The sequence below is a fragment of the Podarcis muralis genome, chromosome W (assembly GCF_964188315.1).
Source record: "Podarcis muralis chromosome W, rPodMur119.hap1.1, whole genome shotgun sequence".
Lineage (NCBI taxonomy): Eukaryota > Metazoa > Chordata > Lepidosauria > Squamata > Lacertidae > Podarcis > Podarcis muralis.
The window spans coordinates 26,173,734-26,190,947 of NC_135674.1; the positions used below are offsets into that span (position 1 = coordinate 26,173,734).

Here is a 17,214-nt window from a genome sequence, read left to right on the forward strand (position 1 = left end):
TTTACAGCTCATATCACACTCTGAGCTAATTCCGGTGCCCTCTGTTTCCCACGGACAATCCCAACATCATGTGATGTTTTCAAGCTAGCAGCAGCTCGCAGCTGCATTGCTTCTATATCGTAACAGTTTTATCCCAGCCTTTACCCATAGAATGCCATTTGACAACTGAACCCAGCAACTGAAATGCAGAGCTTCTGCCTGTTCTGTGGAAGTGCTCAGCGCTGCAGTTCTCTGAGGAAAATGACACCAGCAGCAGTATCCTTCCTGGACGTCTGCCAAAACTGTTGTCCAGGCTCCTTTGAGAAAAAGGGTTCAGAAAAGTTTCCTCCTTTTGGCAAATGCTGTGTTTGCCCATTTCATGCCTAAAACCTGCCCAGGATTCTGTACCTGAATTGTGCAACCTGAATGCAAATCAAGCCTCTTTATTTTGCATAAATCGAGCCGGGAGGCTGGATGAGGCCGGTGGCCCACGTAGTCCAGCCTCCTGTTCCCACATTGGCCAGCCAGGTGCCCCTGTGGAAAACCCACAAGCAGGGCTTGAGCACATGAACACTCTTCCCTCCTGCCAGAGCTATAGCTAGGTGATATTGCGCCCCTGGCAGAACCGTCCAGATTGTGCCCCCTAGCCATGGACAAATTAGCTCTTCTTTCCACCTCTCCCCCCCCCCCAATTCAATTCACTCTCTATTCTTATGAGGCAATAATCAATATTTATATTTATGGACATATTTTTAGCCAATTTTGCAGCCCCCCCCATCACCTGCACCCCTGGCAGGGGGCCACCTCACTACCCCCTAGCTATGGACCTGCCTCCCATCAGCCAGTTATGACCCAGCTGCAGAGTGGCACAGCTGTGAAACGGTTTCACAGTACATTCTGTACGGCATCCCTCTAGGGACGCTTCCTGTAGTGGTCAAGAGACTAGGGTATGGAAGTCAGAACCGCTAGCTAAAGGTTGTAACTTGAGCAATAATGGAAATTAAGAATTGGAATAGACACACACAGCTCTTCTATCTTGAACTCAAAGCACAAGCTCCATAAACAGACAAAAGAACGTTGCAGGTTTGGCTGCTTCAGATTTAACACACTCAAAAGATTCTAAATACCACCAATTCCCTGCCTTGTCCATTAGCCACATGGTGCAAAGCAACAGGAACTGCAGCTGTCCCCATTCCCAAAGAGAGCAAGGTTTCAAGCTCGGGAACTGAGCAAAGGCAGTGGAAACGGAGCATAACCATTGTGACTAATCATCATCATCATCATCATTTATTATTTATAACCCGCCCATCTGGCTGGGCTTCCCCAGCCACTCTGGGCGGCTTCCAACAAAATATTAAAATACAGTAATGCATCAAACATTAAAAGCTTCCCTAAACAGGGCTGCCTTCAGATGTCTTCTAAAAGTCTGGTAGTTGTTGTTCTCTTTGACACCTGGTGGGAGGGCGCCCCACAGGGTGGGTGCCACTACCGAGAAGGCCCTCTGCCTGGTTCCCTATAACTTGGCTTCTCACAGTGAGGGAACCGCCAGAAGGCCCTCAGCGCTGGACCTCAGTGTCCGGGCAGAACGATGGGGGTGGAGACGCTCCTTCAGATATACTGAACCGAGGCCGTTTAGGGCTTTCAACGTCAGCACCAACACTTTGAATTGTGCTCGGAAACGTACTGGGAGCCAATCTAGGTTTTTCAGGACTGGTGTTATGTGGTCTCGGAGGCCGCTCCCAGTCTCCAGTCTGGCTGCTGCATTCTGGATTAGTTGTAGTTTCTGGGTCACTTTCAAAGGTAGCCCCACATAGAGCGCATTGCAGTAGTCCAAGCGGGAGATAACCTTTGTAGTAGCTTTTGTACTAGCCTTTGATAGCCCTCTCCTCCTCCTCCACGAATCTGTCAAATCCTCTTCTAAAGCCATCTAAGTTGGTGGCCATCACTGCCTCCTAGGGGAGAGCATTCCATAGTTTAATCATGCACTGTGTGAAGAAGGGCTTCCTCTCCTCCTGCCGGAAGAATTCTGGGTCAAATGATCTTCTTCAGAGCATATAAGACAAGCTCTGCACTTGGGTCAGGCCAAAGGGGGCCCATCGAGTCCAGAACCCTGGTCTCAAAGATGCCCCAATGGGCAGCCCATAGGCAGGACCTGAGTGCCAGTGCACTCTCTTCTCCTGTGGGTTTTCAGCAACTGGTGTTTCTCTTTGGCTTTGCGGCAAAGGACCCCCCCCCCCCCGCCTCCATGGTGCCTTCCCTTCCCTTTTTGCGCATTGCGTTAAAACTTCCACCTGCCGGTGTGGAAGCTTTTCTCCTTCACCGAAGAAAATCAGGAACAAAAGGTTGCCCTCTGCCCATGCCCCGTGCCCAACTTCCCTCTCTGAGCGTGGTGCCGATTATGCTGCAAGCCATGTGTCCTCTGCAGGCTCGGCTGTACGGGAGCTGCCACCTCGTCGCTTATATATGCCGGCTGTATTTGCCCTGAAGAAAAGAATGTCTTCTCTTTCTCTCTTTCTCCCTCCAGCTCACAAGCTGCACTTGGCATCTGTGTGTGTGTGTGTGCAAACAAACACAGGCGTGCGAGAGGGGGAGGAAAGGGCGCCATTTGAGTCTAAATAGATTTTTCTCATGAGCAGGTAAAAGAGGTTTAATTAAAATTAGGGCTCCTCTGAACAGCAATATTTATGAGGGGCGGCACAGGTTAGCTTTGTTCTCCAGAAGGGCTTAATAGAAGCTTAATGGATCAACACCCCCCCCCCTCCACATGTGCCGGCCTGACTTCCATTCTCCAGCCAGCCACTTGAGGGGATGCGAAGTGTTATGTACACTGGACGCTCGGGTTGCGAACGTGATCCGTGCGGGAGGCACGTACGCAACCCGCAGCGGCACGTCTGCACACGCACTGATTGCGATTCATGCACGACTGCCGAAAGCCGGAAGTAACCCATTCCGGTGCTTCCAGGTTTTGGTCGCCTGCAACCCCAAAAAATACAACCTGAAGTGTCTGTAACCCGAGGTATGACTGTACAGTGGTACCTCTGGTTGCAAACGGGATCCGTTCCGGAGCCCCGTTCGCAACATGAGCAGAACGTAACCTGCGTCTGCGTGTCTGCACACGCGTGGGTCGCAATTCGCCGCTTCTGCGCATGCACGTAGAATCATAGAATCATAGAATCATAGAATCATAGAATCATAGAATCATAGAATCATAGAATCATAGAATCATAGAGTTGGAAGAGACCACAAGGGCCATCGAGTCCAACCCCCTGCCAAGCAGGAAACACCATCAGAGCACTCCTGACATATGGTTGTCAAGCCTCTGCTTAAAGACCTCCAAAGAAGGAGACTCCACCACACTCCTTGGCAGCAAATTCCACTGTCGAACAGCTCTTACTGTCAGGAAGTTCTTCCTAATGTTTAGGTGGAATCTTCTTTCTTGTAGTTTGGATCCATTGCTCCGTGTCCGCTTCTCTGGAGCAGCAGAAAACAGCCTTTCTCCCTCCTCTATGTGACATCCTTTTATATATTTGAACATGGCTATCATATCACCCCTTAACCTCCTCTTCTCCAGGCTAAACATGCCCAGCTCTCTTAGCCGTTCCTCATAAGGCATCATTTCCAGGCCTTTGACCATTTTGGTTGCCCTCCTCTGGACACGTTCCAGTTTGTCAGTGTCCTTCTTGAACTGTGGTGCCCAGAACTGGACACAGTACTCCAGGTGAGGTCTGACCAGAGCAGAATACAGTGGCACTATTACTTCCCTTGATCTAGATGCTATACTCCTATTGATGAGGCCCAGAATTGCATTGGCTTTTTTAGCTGCCGCGTCACACTGTTGGCTCATGTCAAGTTTGTGGTCAACCAAGACTCCTAGATCCTTTTCACATGTACTGCTCTCAAGCCAGGTGTCACCCATCTTGTATTTGTGCCTCTCATTTTTTTTGCCCAAGTGCAATACTTTACATTTCTCCCTGTTAAAATTCATCTTGTTTGTTTTGGCCCAGTTCTCTAATCTGTCAAGGTCGTTTTGAAGTGTGATCCTGTCCTCTGGGGTGTTAGCCACCCCTCCCAGTTTGGTGTCATCTGCAAATTTGATCAGGATGCCCTTGAGTCCATCATCCAAGTCGTTGATAAAGATGTTGAATAAGACCGGGCCCAAGACAAACCGTTCCGGTACTTCCGGGTTTCGGCGGTCCGCAACCCCAAAAAAACACAACCTGAAGCGTCTGTAACCCGAGGTATGACTGTATTAAGATCAGCTGCAGTTCTCACTCCGGGCCACCAGTATGCAAATGAAGGACTGAGAACTGTCGCTCACTGACTGGTTAGCTAGTTGGGAGTTGTTACTGTTACAAGTTACTTAGTATTATATAAAGCAGCCAGCTAGGCTGCAGTCAGTCTGACTCCAGGAGCAGTTCTAACTGCTGTAATAAAGAGCTGAGAATCTAACAGAGCTGTGTCCTTCATCCATCTTCCCCACTATTTAACATGGAGCAAGAGCGGCTTTTGTGCGCCTGCATTCCCTTAAGCGATTGCAATTTATCTGACGCCTCCAGCAGACAAAAGCGGCACTGAATGCAAAGAACTCTTAAGGGCATAGAAATGGTCCTGGCAGCTCTGCCTGTGTGTGAGGCGGCTTTTGTCGCAGGATGGAGTCTTTGCGGCCTCTCTCTCTCAGTGGAGTGCGTCAATGTTATTTGGACAACATTCTTTATGCCTTACAGGAATGAAAAGATTATTCAAATATTCAATTAAATCGTGAATAGGGTTTCTTCTCCAAACCAGGTGAGCTGATCAAGACGAACCCTCTATTTTTGTGCCACCTCAAAGTGTGTGTGTGTGTGGGGGGGGGTAGGGAAGAGAAGGCTTTAGCAGCGTAACTTCTAGGGTGTGTGAGTGTGAGGACTGCGTGTCCCCCCCCTCTTTCTCCTGAAAATGAAAATCACAATACAGGGGTACCTCTGGCTGCAAATGGGATCCGTTCCGGAGCCCCGCTCAAAACCTGAGCAGAATACAACCTGTGTCTGCGCATGCTTTCTTCAGCCCGAACATCACAGCGACCGATGCCAGCCGACATCGGCACACTTAGGGATCCGCAGAGTCTTCGCAGCATTGCATAACAGACCTCAGCAACTCAGCATTTTGGCTAATCTACAGTGGTACCTCGGGTTAAGTACTTAATTTGTTCTGGAGGTCCGTTCTTAACCTGGAACTGTTCTTAACCTGAAGCACCACTTTAGCTAATGCTCCTGCTGCTGCCGCGCTGCCAGAGCACGATTTCTGTTCTCATCCTGAAGCAAAGTTCTTAACCCAAGGTACTATTTCTGGGTTAGCGGAGTATGCAACCTGAAGCGTATGTAACCCGAGGTACCACTGTACTTTATTTACATACAGTATAAACACACACGGAGCACTGCAACATGGCTCCCTCCCTCTCTAGCATCAGACAGCAAAGAGAAAAAGAACAAAGGACAATAGTCCCACTTCATGGAACACAGTGACACAAACATCCTGCCGCCGTCACTTCCCACTCTGTGGAGTCAAAACATATACCGTCATGTGATAAACAATCCCATGACTGCAATCATGGAGCTGGAATTCTAACAGCCACTTCTCCAGAGAAGGTTCTAGGAAGGGATCTCGAGGAAAAGCAGATTTGCAAAAAGGCTCCCGGGGGAGGGCAATAGCTCAGTGGAAGAGCTTCCGCTTTGCGTGCAGGAGGTCCTGGGTTCAATCCTCAGCAGCATCTCCAGGTAGGTAGGCCTGGGAGGGGGCTAAATATCTCCTGCCATGGAGAGCCATGGCTGCCAGTACGTGTAGACAGTACTGATCCTTTTTTTAAGAATCCCCCCCATGCTTTATTAATTTTAAAAACATAACATTACAAAACAAATACAAAACAAAACAAGATGCATCAAGCCACAAAGGGCAATCCAGTAATTAATACTCCCTACACCATACGTACATACCGAAAAGGAAAAGATTAAGTTCATCCATCACTAATTCTAACGTAACTTCCGGTCCCCCCACTGTGGTTCCTAAATTTCATTACGCTGCGCACTTAACTTTTTCTCTCCTAAATTCTTCTGTTATTTTAATTCTGTAATGATTTCTTAATTCATGCAGAAATCAATCCAGGCCTGCCAAAGAATTTATGTTATTACAATGTTTGTTTAAATATTCTCTGTAGATATTCCACTCTTTATTAAATACTTGATCTGTATGGTCTCAGAATCTTGCTAGTTCTGCATATTCTAGCATTTTATTTTGCCAGTCTAATTTTGAGGGAATAGAATCTCCTTTCCATACTTTAGCAATTAGAATCCTAGCTGCTGTTACCGCATACATAAAGATTTTCCTTACCTGTTTAGGGATTTCATTGCTCATTATGTCTAGCAAGAAGGCTTTGGGCCTCTTTGGGAAGGAACATTTAAACAATTTTTTAAGTTCATTGTAGATTGTTTCCCAAAATTCCCTGATTTTTTTGCTGTTCCACCACACGTGGATCATGGTGCCTTCCGCCTCCTTGCATCTCCAACAGATGTTTGATCTAGATTTATAGATTTTGGCCAGTTTTACAGGTATTAAGTACCATCTGTAGAGCATCTTCATGAAATTCTCTTTCAAATCGTAGCACACTGTGAATTTTAGGTCCTCCTTCCACAACCTCTCCCATGATTCCATCTGGATGTTGTGCCCAAAATCTCTGGCCCATTGTACCATGACAGATTTTACTTCTTCCTCCCTGACCTCCCAGTCAAGGAGGCACCTGTACACGTTAGAGAGCATTTGTGTGTGTGTGTTTATTAAACAGTAACAACAACAACAACAACAATAATAATAATAATAATTTGTACCCCACCCTCCCTGACCAGAGCCGGACTCAGGGCAGCTAACACCAGTAAAATTACAATAAAAACATAATGGGGGGGACCGACCAATTTAAAATGCAGGTTAAAATGCAATTTAAACTGCAGCCTCATTTTAAAAGTAGCCCATAGTTCAAAACCGTAAGGGGAGGGAAACGTAAGGGTCAGACTGAGACCAAACCAAAGGCCAGGCAAAACAACTCTGTCTTGCAGACCCTACGGAAAGATGTCAAGTCCCGCAGGGCCCTAGTTTCTTGTGACAGAGCGTTCCACCAAGTCAGGGCCAGTACTGAAAAGGCCCTGGCCCTAGTTGAGACCAATCTAACCACCTTGCGACTTGGGACCTCCAAAATGTTGTCATTTGTGGACCTTAAGGTCCTCCATGGTTCATACCAGGAGAGGCAGTCCCGTAGGTACGTGGAAATCTTGAAATTTCTGTGGAAAAGCCTTTCTGTTTGTCCTTTTGGAATGTTTCATTTAACTGAAAATACTGCAACCAATCAGTCAAATGTGTCCGAATTGCTTCAAATTTCTTTAATTTTAGCTCATTTTCTTTTTCTTCCAATAAGTCTTTATAAGTTGCCCAATTACTTCTCTCATGCTGTTTTTTTAAACTGAGAACGCTTCTGCCGGGGACAGCCACCATGGCGTTTTTGGTTCTAGTAAGTCCTTATATTTGGCCCACACCATGTAAAGCAATTTCCTGATCACGTGGTTCAAAAACCCTTTGTGGACCTTCTCATATCCCAGATGGGCATGCCAGCCGTATCTGTTATTGAATCCTTCTAGATCCAGCAAGTTGGTGTTTTTTAACGTTAGCCATTCCCAAATCCAGGCGAGACAAACTGCATCGTGATACAATTTCAGATCTGAAATAGACAGTACTGCTCTAGGTGGGTGAGTGAAGCAGCTTCCTCCATCCCTATTTAAACCAGCCCTTTCTTCAGAACACTGAGGACTGAAATCTCACTGCTGTTTTTAAGGGAAATGCTGTAGTTTTGCAGGAGAGCACCTGCTTCACCTGCAGGAGGTCCCAGGTTCAATCCCAGGTTCAGTGAGTGGCATCTCCATGCAGTGCTTGGAATGTGCTTTGCCTGAGGCTCTGGAGTGCTGCTGTCCTTCAGTGCCAGCAAACTCCAGCTTCATTGGAGTTCTCTTGTTTTGAGAGAGGGAGAAAAATGTTCTCTTTCCTTTGTGCCTTCCATCATTTTATACACTTCTGCCACGCTGCCTCTTACTCACCTTTTCTCCAAATCAAAAAGTCCCCAGTGCTGCAGCCTCCATCCGTTGCTCCATTCTCCCCTTGGTCATTCTGACGGCCCTTTTCTGAACCTTTTCTAATGTGTGGGAATGTTCAGGGATGCAGGAGAGGATATATTGTCTGATAATAGCCTTTCCAACATGTGTTAACAAGTTCAGAATTTAGCAGAGTAACATTCTCCCTTTTAAACTTGCAGCGGATGCATTTGCTCAGGCTCGCTAAAACCTCTATAATAACTGTTCTGGTATTTTCCCCTTATTCCCTCATAAAAGATAAGACACAGCACAGTCTTCTATAAAAGTATAAAGAGAGTTTACTCACATATCATTCTGTTCACAATAGGATTCCAGAAGGCAGACTTAGCTTAGAAAAGTAACATATACCTGGAAACTATCTCATAAGAAGACAGTTCCTTTGTCATCTCTTGGCTGGAAGCCAAGAGGGCATCTTTGGCTAAGCAGATGTTGCTTCTTCGATGCATGTAGTCAAAAGGAGAGAGATGGCTGCCCTGCCCTGTGCTTTTGTCATTACCTGCTCAGGTGAGGCCACATCCACCTCTAGTCACATGCAAAGGAAGTCTGTCCCAGCCCAGAAGGAAACAGGAAGTTTACCTGCTGGCTGAACAAGCATTCCTCCCCATGTGTAAACATGTTCACTCTAGGAATGTTGTACTTGACTGCTTTTGTGTTTCACATCCCACACAATGCCCCCCCCCTTAATGGGAAAAATGCTTATAAACACATACATACAAAAAAAACCCCAAACAGATTTGTTTCTTTAAAAAGATCAGCGGCCGCAAGAGCAACTAAAATGGTTATATCCACTGATTTGACACATAAAGACACCTGCACTTAAGTTATTTCGGGGGGAGACCCTTATATCAACTTATATGCCAAATGATCTTACGCCTTCACAACAAATCAGGTTTGGATGGTCTTTCAGAATTAAGGGCAGAATCTTAATGTTTAAGGGTATCAGAAGACAGTGTCCAGAGGTCCAACATTTTTGAAACAATGACCATTTTCTTCATGGTTTCAGCCAACCCACAGTGGAGGAGCTACAGGTACAACTCCATCTCCTCGGACAAACAGCATCAGAATACAGTGGTACCTCGGGTTACATACGCTTCAGGTTACATACGCTTCAGGTTACAGACTCCGCTAACCCAGCAATAGAACCTCGGTTTAAGAACTTTGCTTCAGGTTAAGAACAGTTTCAGGTTAAGAACGGACCTCCGGAATGAATTAAGTACTTAACGCGAGGTACCACTGTATTCCTTTTGGTAGATTTATAAATCTCTTCATAGGTTTCTTCATCCATTTCTATTGTTGTCACAGTCTCCTCAACATCACCCAAAATCTTATTTAAGTGCTGGTAACAAGCAAATAATCTGCCTCGAAATTTTCGGTCATTTCTCATTTTTACATCAATTCGTTCATCAAGACTAAGCTTGATGAGATCCAAGGGCTCTTCTACAGTATTTGTGGTTTGTTGCTGCTCCACCTCGTCCGCCATTTTTTCAAAGCCCCTCCAATGCTCTTTTGGAGGTGAGGCCAGAATTCTATGGTTCTAGGCTGAGTGTTGGAAGTGAGAGGGAGGGAGGAGAGATTTTGGCGACACCCCCAGAGGGCCCGCTGTGTCTTCCCAGTTAGCCTTGAAAAGGCCCTGTCTCATCTCCCCCTTGTGAGCGTGGCAAGAATAGGAGGAACAGGTGGCCGCCCACCATTGAGCTAAGGCCCCCTCCCACTGCTGTTGCTTGGCCCCTGCCCTCCCCCAGTGGCCCCCCTCCATGCCCCACAGATGAAGTCAGGCCCAAGGAAGGAAGTTTGCATTGGCAGCTTTTGCCGAGTTTTCAAGAGCAGTGTGCATAGAGCAGGCACATTTTCAGGCAGGTGGGCGACAGCTTAAGAGGGATGTGCTTATCACTGCACCTTCACACCCGGTTTCCATGTCAGCTGAGCCCTATTTTCACCTGGGAAGGCCAAACAGATTAAGCCCCAATCCCTCCAGCTGGTGTTTAGAGAGGAACACAACAGAGTGGCTTTGAAGTGAAGGTTTGTTTAGGGAACATCAGAAAGTAAGAAGAAGATCGCTTGTCAGATATGGTTTATTTATCTTGCATAGCCTTTACCAGCCTGATGCTCATCTGCAAAGCATAAGGCTGGCAAGGTCAGACCCTGTTCATCCAGGCAGATGGCCAGATGAAGCTTATGAAGGTAGGAAGAGCCATTAGCTGGATCAGGCCAATGTGCTATCTAGTCCTGTTCTCACAGTGGCTGACTAGATGCTTGTGGGAAACCAGCAAGCAGGATCCTTGCACAAGAGCAGATCTCCCCTCCTGTGGTTTCCTGCATCTGGTATTCAGAAGTGTCGCTGCCTCTGACCATGGAGGCAGAGCGCAGTAATTGTGGCTCGTCTCCTCCTCCTCCATGGATTTGTCCAAACCTCCATCAAGGCTCTCCAAATTGGTGGCCATCATTGCCTGCTGTGGGAGGGAGTTCCATAGTTTAATGTTGCGCTGCTTGAAGAACTACTTCCTTTTCTCTGTCCTGAATCTTCCAACATTCAGCCTCATTGGATGCCCACGAGTTCTGGTGTCATCATGCGAGAGGGAGGGGGAAAACTCCGCTTTCTCCACACCACATGCAATTGTTTATGCTTCGTCAGGTCGCCTCTGGTCCCCTTTTCTCTACACTAAAAAGCCCCGACTGCTGCAGGCTCTCCTCACAGGAGGCTCTCCATCAACCTCAGCCGTTTTGCAGATATCAGCCAATGGCTTGTGCGAGCTTTGCAAGCGACACCTTCCATGTTTGCGGCCTGTGTGGCCAGGAGGAAGTCCCTCCATTCAAGAGAGGTTACCCCATTCAATGCACCCCCCCCTTATTTCCCCCCCCCCCGCTGCAGATGTGAAATTCGTGGAGAATTCAAGTGTGGTGAAGGAAGCCCAGGAAAAGGCCAATGCAGCCCTGATGGAGTACACCCTCTGCAACTACCCACATGCCACAGACAAGTTCCGCCAGCTTCTGATGCAGCTGGCCAACGTCCGGTCCCTGAGCATGCAAGCAGAGGAGTACCTGTACCACAAGCACCTGAGCGGGGACGTGCCCTGCAACAGCCTCCTGATTCAAATGCTCCATGCCAAGCGGACTTGAGAGCGCAAAGCAAGGCTCTCTGTCCCCCCTTCGTCTGGGGAAGAGACTCACGGCAGCAGAGGTGCAAGGGTGGTGGCAGATAGGTCAGGCCCCGGGATTGTAGGGTGACAGGGAAGGGTGAGTGTCTTGTCATCCCCTCCCCACAGGCGACCTCTCCCAGTTCTGACTTTCATACATGCCATTGAGAAGCTCCAGGTCGCCTGGTTTCCCCACCAGGCAGCTGCGGGTGCAAACCCCAACCCTTGCCTGCATTTTGGTGTGATTCCTCCTGAGTTCCAGGCTCTCGCTCTCTAAAAGCCATGGGGCTAAGCTGTGTGGGGACTGCCCTTGGAGGCTGTTTAGGGGATGCTTTGGGTGGGGGTTGGCTTTCCTAACTGGGTGGGAGAGGCGTCTTCTCCCAGGGTGTGTGAGAGAGGAGGCATCTGCCCAAGCTCCCCACCTGCTCTCCAGGCATGGTCCTCTAGCTAGATGGCTGGGAAAAGATGGAGAGAAAAAGGCCCAGTACAGCTACCCATTGGAAGGCCTCCGCACCCTGTCTGTCCCTCTGCAGGTAGTGGCCAGGTTGGCCACAAGGACGATTTCTGTGGCCCATGGGCCACCATGAGAGCGAGTTTGTTGTGCCTCAGATACACTGAAACCACTCTCCCCCTTGGGGCTTCATTTTGGGAGACCTTTCTCCGAGGCCTTGCAGCTATGAGTTGAGCAAGTCCAGTGCTCCTTTTATAGTTTGCATTGGTTATCTGTTAGTTGCATTCTCATATATATTTCCCTGTGGGTTTTGATTACACTTTGCAGCATTTTCTGCTCCACATATAATGTTTGGACTACTTTTGTGTGTCTCTTCTGGTTTGAAAGAGTTGGAGAAGACAGTTTGGAAGTGCCAGGCTCTGCCTGTATGTGTTTTTTTCCTTCTGAAATAAAAAGTGCTCTTAAGTGTCTCCCTTCTCAACATTTTACTCAGAAGGTCCTTCTGAGCATTGGTTAGTGGTGAACTATCTTACCAAAGAAGACATTCCAATAAAGTTTTCAATTCAGTTATAGCTCTGTGTGTGCGTGTTTTCTTTTCCTCCCCTCCTCAAAAAAGTCTGCATCTTTGGTTGAGTACCATTCAGGGCGGTAGGCAGAAAGGCACTCTGCACCTGATCAGAGAATCTGCTCAATTTATCACTACATTACAGGTTCAGGGCTGAGTCCTGCCATGAGAGCATGATATGGGTGGTCAACACCTTGAGTGCAAGAAGTTTCCAGCAGCAGGGCCACATCCCTGTCTCTGCACATTTCTCTCCCTCTCTGAAGGACATCTTTTTGCAGCAGATGGTAGGCAGGCTATTTACAGACCTCCCATGGCTGAAGCTGTTCGAATAGTGTCCTCACAAGTGAGCCTGGGAATAGCAGCAGTTTGGGGGAGTTTGCAATTCTTATGCATGGACAGTTGGCTGGCTCTGTACGGAAAGGCAGGGGCACACACGCATGCACACGCATGCACACGCATGCACACACACACACACCACCCTCCCCATAATCCTCAGCTAAAGACTCATTAATCTCCTGCACTAATTGGCTTCAGTGGGCAAATGCTGACCTTCTGCAACGGCATTTGTCTGGGCACCAGAATTAAAATACGAGCCACCATTTTTCCTTTTTTCCTTTTTTTTCAAATAATCTTTATTAGTTTTTCAATTAGATACTCCACATACACATATTGTATTACATTTTACATTTATACTTGCTCTTCAGAGCCCAGGTTTGGAAACAGCAGCAATTACCAACAGTAGAAGAATGGCGACAGAAGGTAATGGAATATGCAGAAAGAGCCAAACTAACAGGGGAAATTCGACAACAGGGCGAGGAAACATTTCAAAAAGAATGGGGGAAATTTATGTTGTGTACAGGAAAGATAAGATGAAATAGTAAAACCAGTAGAATTGGAAACAAACCTCATAACAGGAAAGATTAAGAACAGTGATGGATAATGAAAATAAGAAGAAGGGAAATGTATAAGGAAACTAATATAACTAAGAGTAGTGGTAAATGAATACAGACAGACAACAAGAATTGTATAAACACAAGGATTTAATCTGCAAGTACTTGGTTCTTTGCTTGCAACTCTCTGAGTTCAGCAAAGCCAAACAGGATCTATTATCTTGATACACCTGTATAGGACATTTCACAGAAACTCTGATGTCCTGAAACAGTTGCACCAACCATTCACAATCCATGAGTGAAAATGACAGGGCATTGAGTTCTGCTTCACAGGAACTTAGGCTTACTGTCGTCTGCTTTTTCCACAACCAGTCAAACAGACAATGGTTGTACATGTAGCATACTCCAGAAGTGCTTGTACCATCCGTGGTATCACTTCCAAAGCAAGCATCTGCAAAGATTTCAAGACCTCCAGTCTTCTGACTAGTGAACCTCAGTCTGTAGTGCAAAGTCCCCTTCAAATAGCGGGCTATGCGCTTCAGAGCTTTCCAATCCTGAACAGTAGGATTGTTGGCATGTCTGCTAAGCAGGTTAGTGCTTACAGCTATGTCAGGTCTTGAACATCTAGCAATGAAATTCAGCTTGCCTAGAATGCATCTGTACAGTGTGGTGTCAGAAAATGCTTCAGCAGTACTATCTACCTGGTAACCTGTCACCATCAGTGTGTCTGCTGTGTTTGGATGAACCAAATTAAGCCTGGTCAATACATCAGCAATTTTCTGTGTCTGGTGTACCAGAAAATTACCTGTTTGGTCCTTCTCCACCTGCAAAGAAAGATAGTTGGATACCTCACCAAGATCCTTCATGTCAAAGTGCTCCTTCAGCTGAGCTAAGGTGCTCTCGTACAAAGCCTGATTCTTCCAAAACATCAGAAAATCATCAACAAAACATAAACAATACAGTTTGTTTTGCCCCTCCTCCTTGACAAGCACACATGGATCAGCTTTGCCTTGGTGAAAACCTAGAGAAAGCAATGTCTCGGTGAATTTTGTGTTCCAACACCTGGCATTCCGCTTGAGACCATATAGGGATTTCCATAGTTTACAGACCATTCCCTTCTGTACCTGCACTCCATCAGGTGGAAGCATATACAGTTCCTCCCCCAAAACCCCGTACAAAAAAGCTGTGTTCACATCGTGATGAGAAACATGCAGTTTCTTTCTTTCTTTTTAAAATAATTTTTATTAACAGGCCAATTACATCACATTATCCATATCACATTAATTCCAAATTATACATCCAAATTTTTTGTTGGGGGTACCCATACATCAAGCTCCGCTCGAGTCCAAAACAGCATCACTTATCTTACTGCTTTAATTAGACAGTTCTGTCCAGTTTGATCCGGATAGTCCTTTATTACTTCCTTTCTCTTCTTGCTGTTATCATAAATTCCTTTCTTTGCGATCTCTGATGATTTTCACAAGCAGGTTAAAAGTTGGCATTCTATGTGGATTTTGTACTCTTCCAAAAATCATATCAATCAGGGACAGCCTCTGTACAACACTTCCATAAACAAAATTAATCTCTGATCTGTCCTTTATTTTTCTCAGGCTTACCAAATAAATCAAATGAGTCTGGGGGATCTGTCAGGCCAAACTCACATTCCAACATTCCTTCTCATTTGAACAATCCTGATTCTCCTCCCCCAGTCCTTCTTCCTCCAGCAAGCCTGTCTTGGCGAGATGCCATTTTTTAACTGCGTCATAAAAAATTTTCTCTGTTCTCACCGTTCTCCAGTCTTCTTTCCTATTATAATCCATCCCACACAGTTCTTAAAGTCCTGCCTATGGTTCATAAAAACGCGACGATCTTGTTTCTATCTGGGGTGAAGGGTTATTAATGTCACATCATGCAGGAAAAAAAGAGTTTTTTCCTCCACCCCACCCCCCCCTTCGTTCCAAACATACAGTCTCCTTGTGGTAATTCATCAGAAGATTTACTTATCCGTCCGTCACTCCTGGTCACAGAGATCCATTAATCAGCAGTCTTATCAGTCGAGCTTTAATTGATGTATGTGCTTCCAGCTTCATTTCCAATCGTATGTTTCCAATTATAATTCCAAGCTGAAGCAACCAGCACGTGCTAATTGGAATCGGCGTCAGGAAGATCTGACTTCACTGAGGGCCTGTGCCAAGTGTTCAGCACCCCCATCACTCGTATCAGGGGGTGCATTGTGAACACCGCTGGCAGGACAGTGCTCCCCCACATCCTGGGGGAGCTTAGGAAGGCTGCATACTTCCCATAGCAGCCCCTTAGTACCTCATATGGGTCAGAGAGATGTTATTGTCGGCCATCTTCCAACGCGCCACCTGGTGGCCCCAATAAACGTGCAGTTTCTCTTCTGCAGCAATCTTGAGCATTAACCTAATGCTCTCATACTTGACGGTGGGTGAGTAGGTCTCGTGGTAATCCTGTCCTGGTACCTGAGAAAAACCTCTGGCAACCAATCTGGCTTTGTGTCTGACAACCTTGCCAGTCTGGTCTGTCTTGGCCTTTTGCTGCCAACCAGCCTCATTCCTGGGACTGCTGGCACTAGGTTTGGTTCCTATCCAAGGAATCAACTTCAGCCTTCATGGCATTAAGCCATGGTTCAGCATCTTTAGAGGTTAACACCTGAACCTCTTTGAAGCTTGCAGGTTCCCACACCTTCTCTGAGCTACTAAGAACCACAGTTGCTGTCTTAGCAAACTCATCAGCAAATCTGTTTGGAGGTTTGCCTTTTGTGGCCCTTTCAGATCTGCGTACTAGACGCAAGTCTTCTGCACTCATCTCCTCTTTCTTAGGAGAAAAGTGCCCAAAGGTGAACAGTGGTTCTTCCAGTTCAGTGTCAGACGCATTAGATGGTCTGATTGAGGCCTTTGCGCTCTGGTAGTATGCTGTGCCATCACTGTCGCTGACATCATCAGCAGTGCCGCCCACTGAGCTGCAATCCGAACTCTGATCATCATCCTCAGCTTCCTCTTCTTCCTCAGCCTCTTCATCCTCTTGTGAGTGACTCTGGAAAATTCCCACATCCCCCCCCCCCACTTAGGATTGTACTCAACACTCTTTCTGAACCTAACAGACTGAGAGTCAGTCATGAATACCCTGTATGCACCTTTTCCGTACCCCATGAACAAACCATGTGCCCCACGCTTCCCAAGCTTGCTGCTCTGTGGGGTGTGGACCCACATGTCAGAACCAAAGATTCTCATGTGCTTAACATAAGGTTTCTTACCAAACATCTTCTCATAGGGAGTACAACCAATAGGTGATGACAGTCTCCTGTTGTACGAATAAACAAAAATATTCAAAGACTCAGCCCAATATTTCTCAGGGAGATTGGCTTCATGCAACAAGGTTTTTAGGCCTTGCAGCAAATTTTGGCCTGTCCGCTTGCAAAGTCCATTCTCCCATGGAGATCTGGGACTTGAGAGGTCATGCTGGATTCCCTTCGCAGTCAGGAAAGCTTCAAACTGCTGAGAAGTGAATTCACTGCTTCAATCAGAAAATAAACAGCCAATGTGTTTATTGTGAGCATTCTCCAACCAAGCACAGAACGCCTTGAACCTAGGAAACGCTTCTGACTTCTGCTGGAGCATAAACACATGAATGTACCTGGAAAAAGAATCAATTAAAACCATGAAGTACCTTGCTCCACCCAAAGAGGGCGCAAGTGGACCAACCAGGTCTGCGTGGACTAGTTGATAGGGTTTGGAAGCCTGTCGGCTAGACACTTTGCCTTTGGGAGCAACCTTCACTTTGTTTTCTGCACAAGAGACACATTTCATGTGAAACTTACAGGGCTTTATGGTCAAACCCTGAACCATCTCAGGCATCTTGGCCAGCGCCTGCCATGCCATGTGAACAAATCTTCTGTGCTGTTTGTGAATACAACCTGAATGAAGAACTTTGTTAGTTTGTGCAACACAACAAGATTCAACATTAGACACATCAACAGCTTTGTCATCATAAGTTATCAAGAACAAGC

At 46.6% G+C, this 17,214-nt stretch overlaps 1 protein-coding gene and 1 pseudogene across 1 annotated transcript; both read right to left on the reverse strand.

Annotated features, from left to right (window-relative positions):
* LOC144326336 (adhesion G protein-coupled receptor D2-like) overlaps positions 1 to 17,214 on the reverse strand; it is a 761,129-nt pseudogene that overhangs the window by 278,563 nt on the left and 465,352 nt on the right.
* On the reverse strand, positions 9,144 to 9,624 carry LOC144326386 (U6 snRNA-associated Sm-like protein LSm3). The gene is made up of 2 exons (XM_077922950.1): positions 9,383 to 9,624; positions 9,144 to 9,210 (listed from the first exon to the last, which is right to left on the reverse strand). Exons 1-2 carry the CDS (start codon positions 9,622 to 9,624, stop codon positions 9,144 to 9,146), a joined length of 309 nt encoding a protein of 102 aa, XP_077779076.1.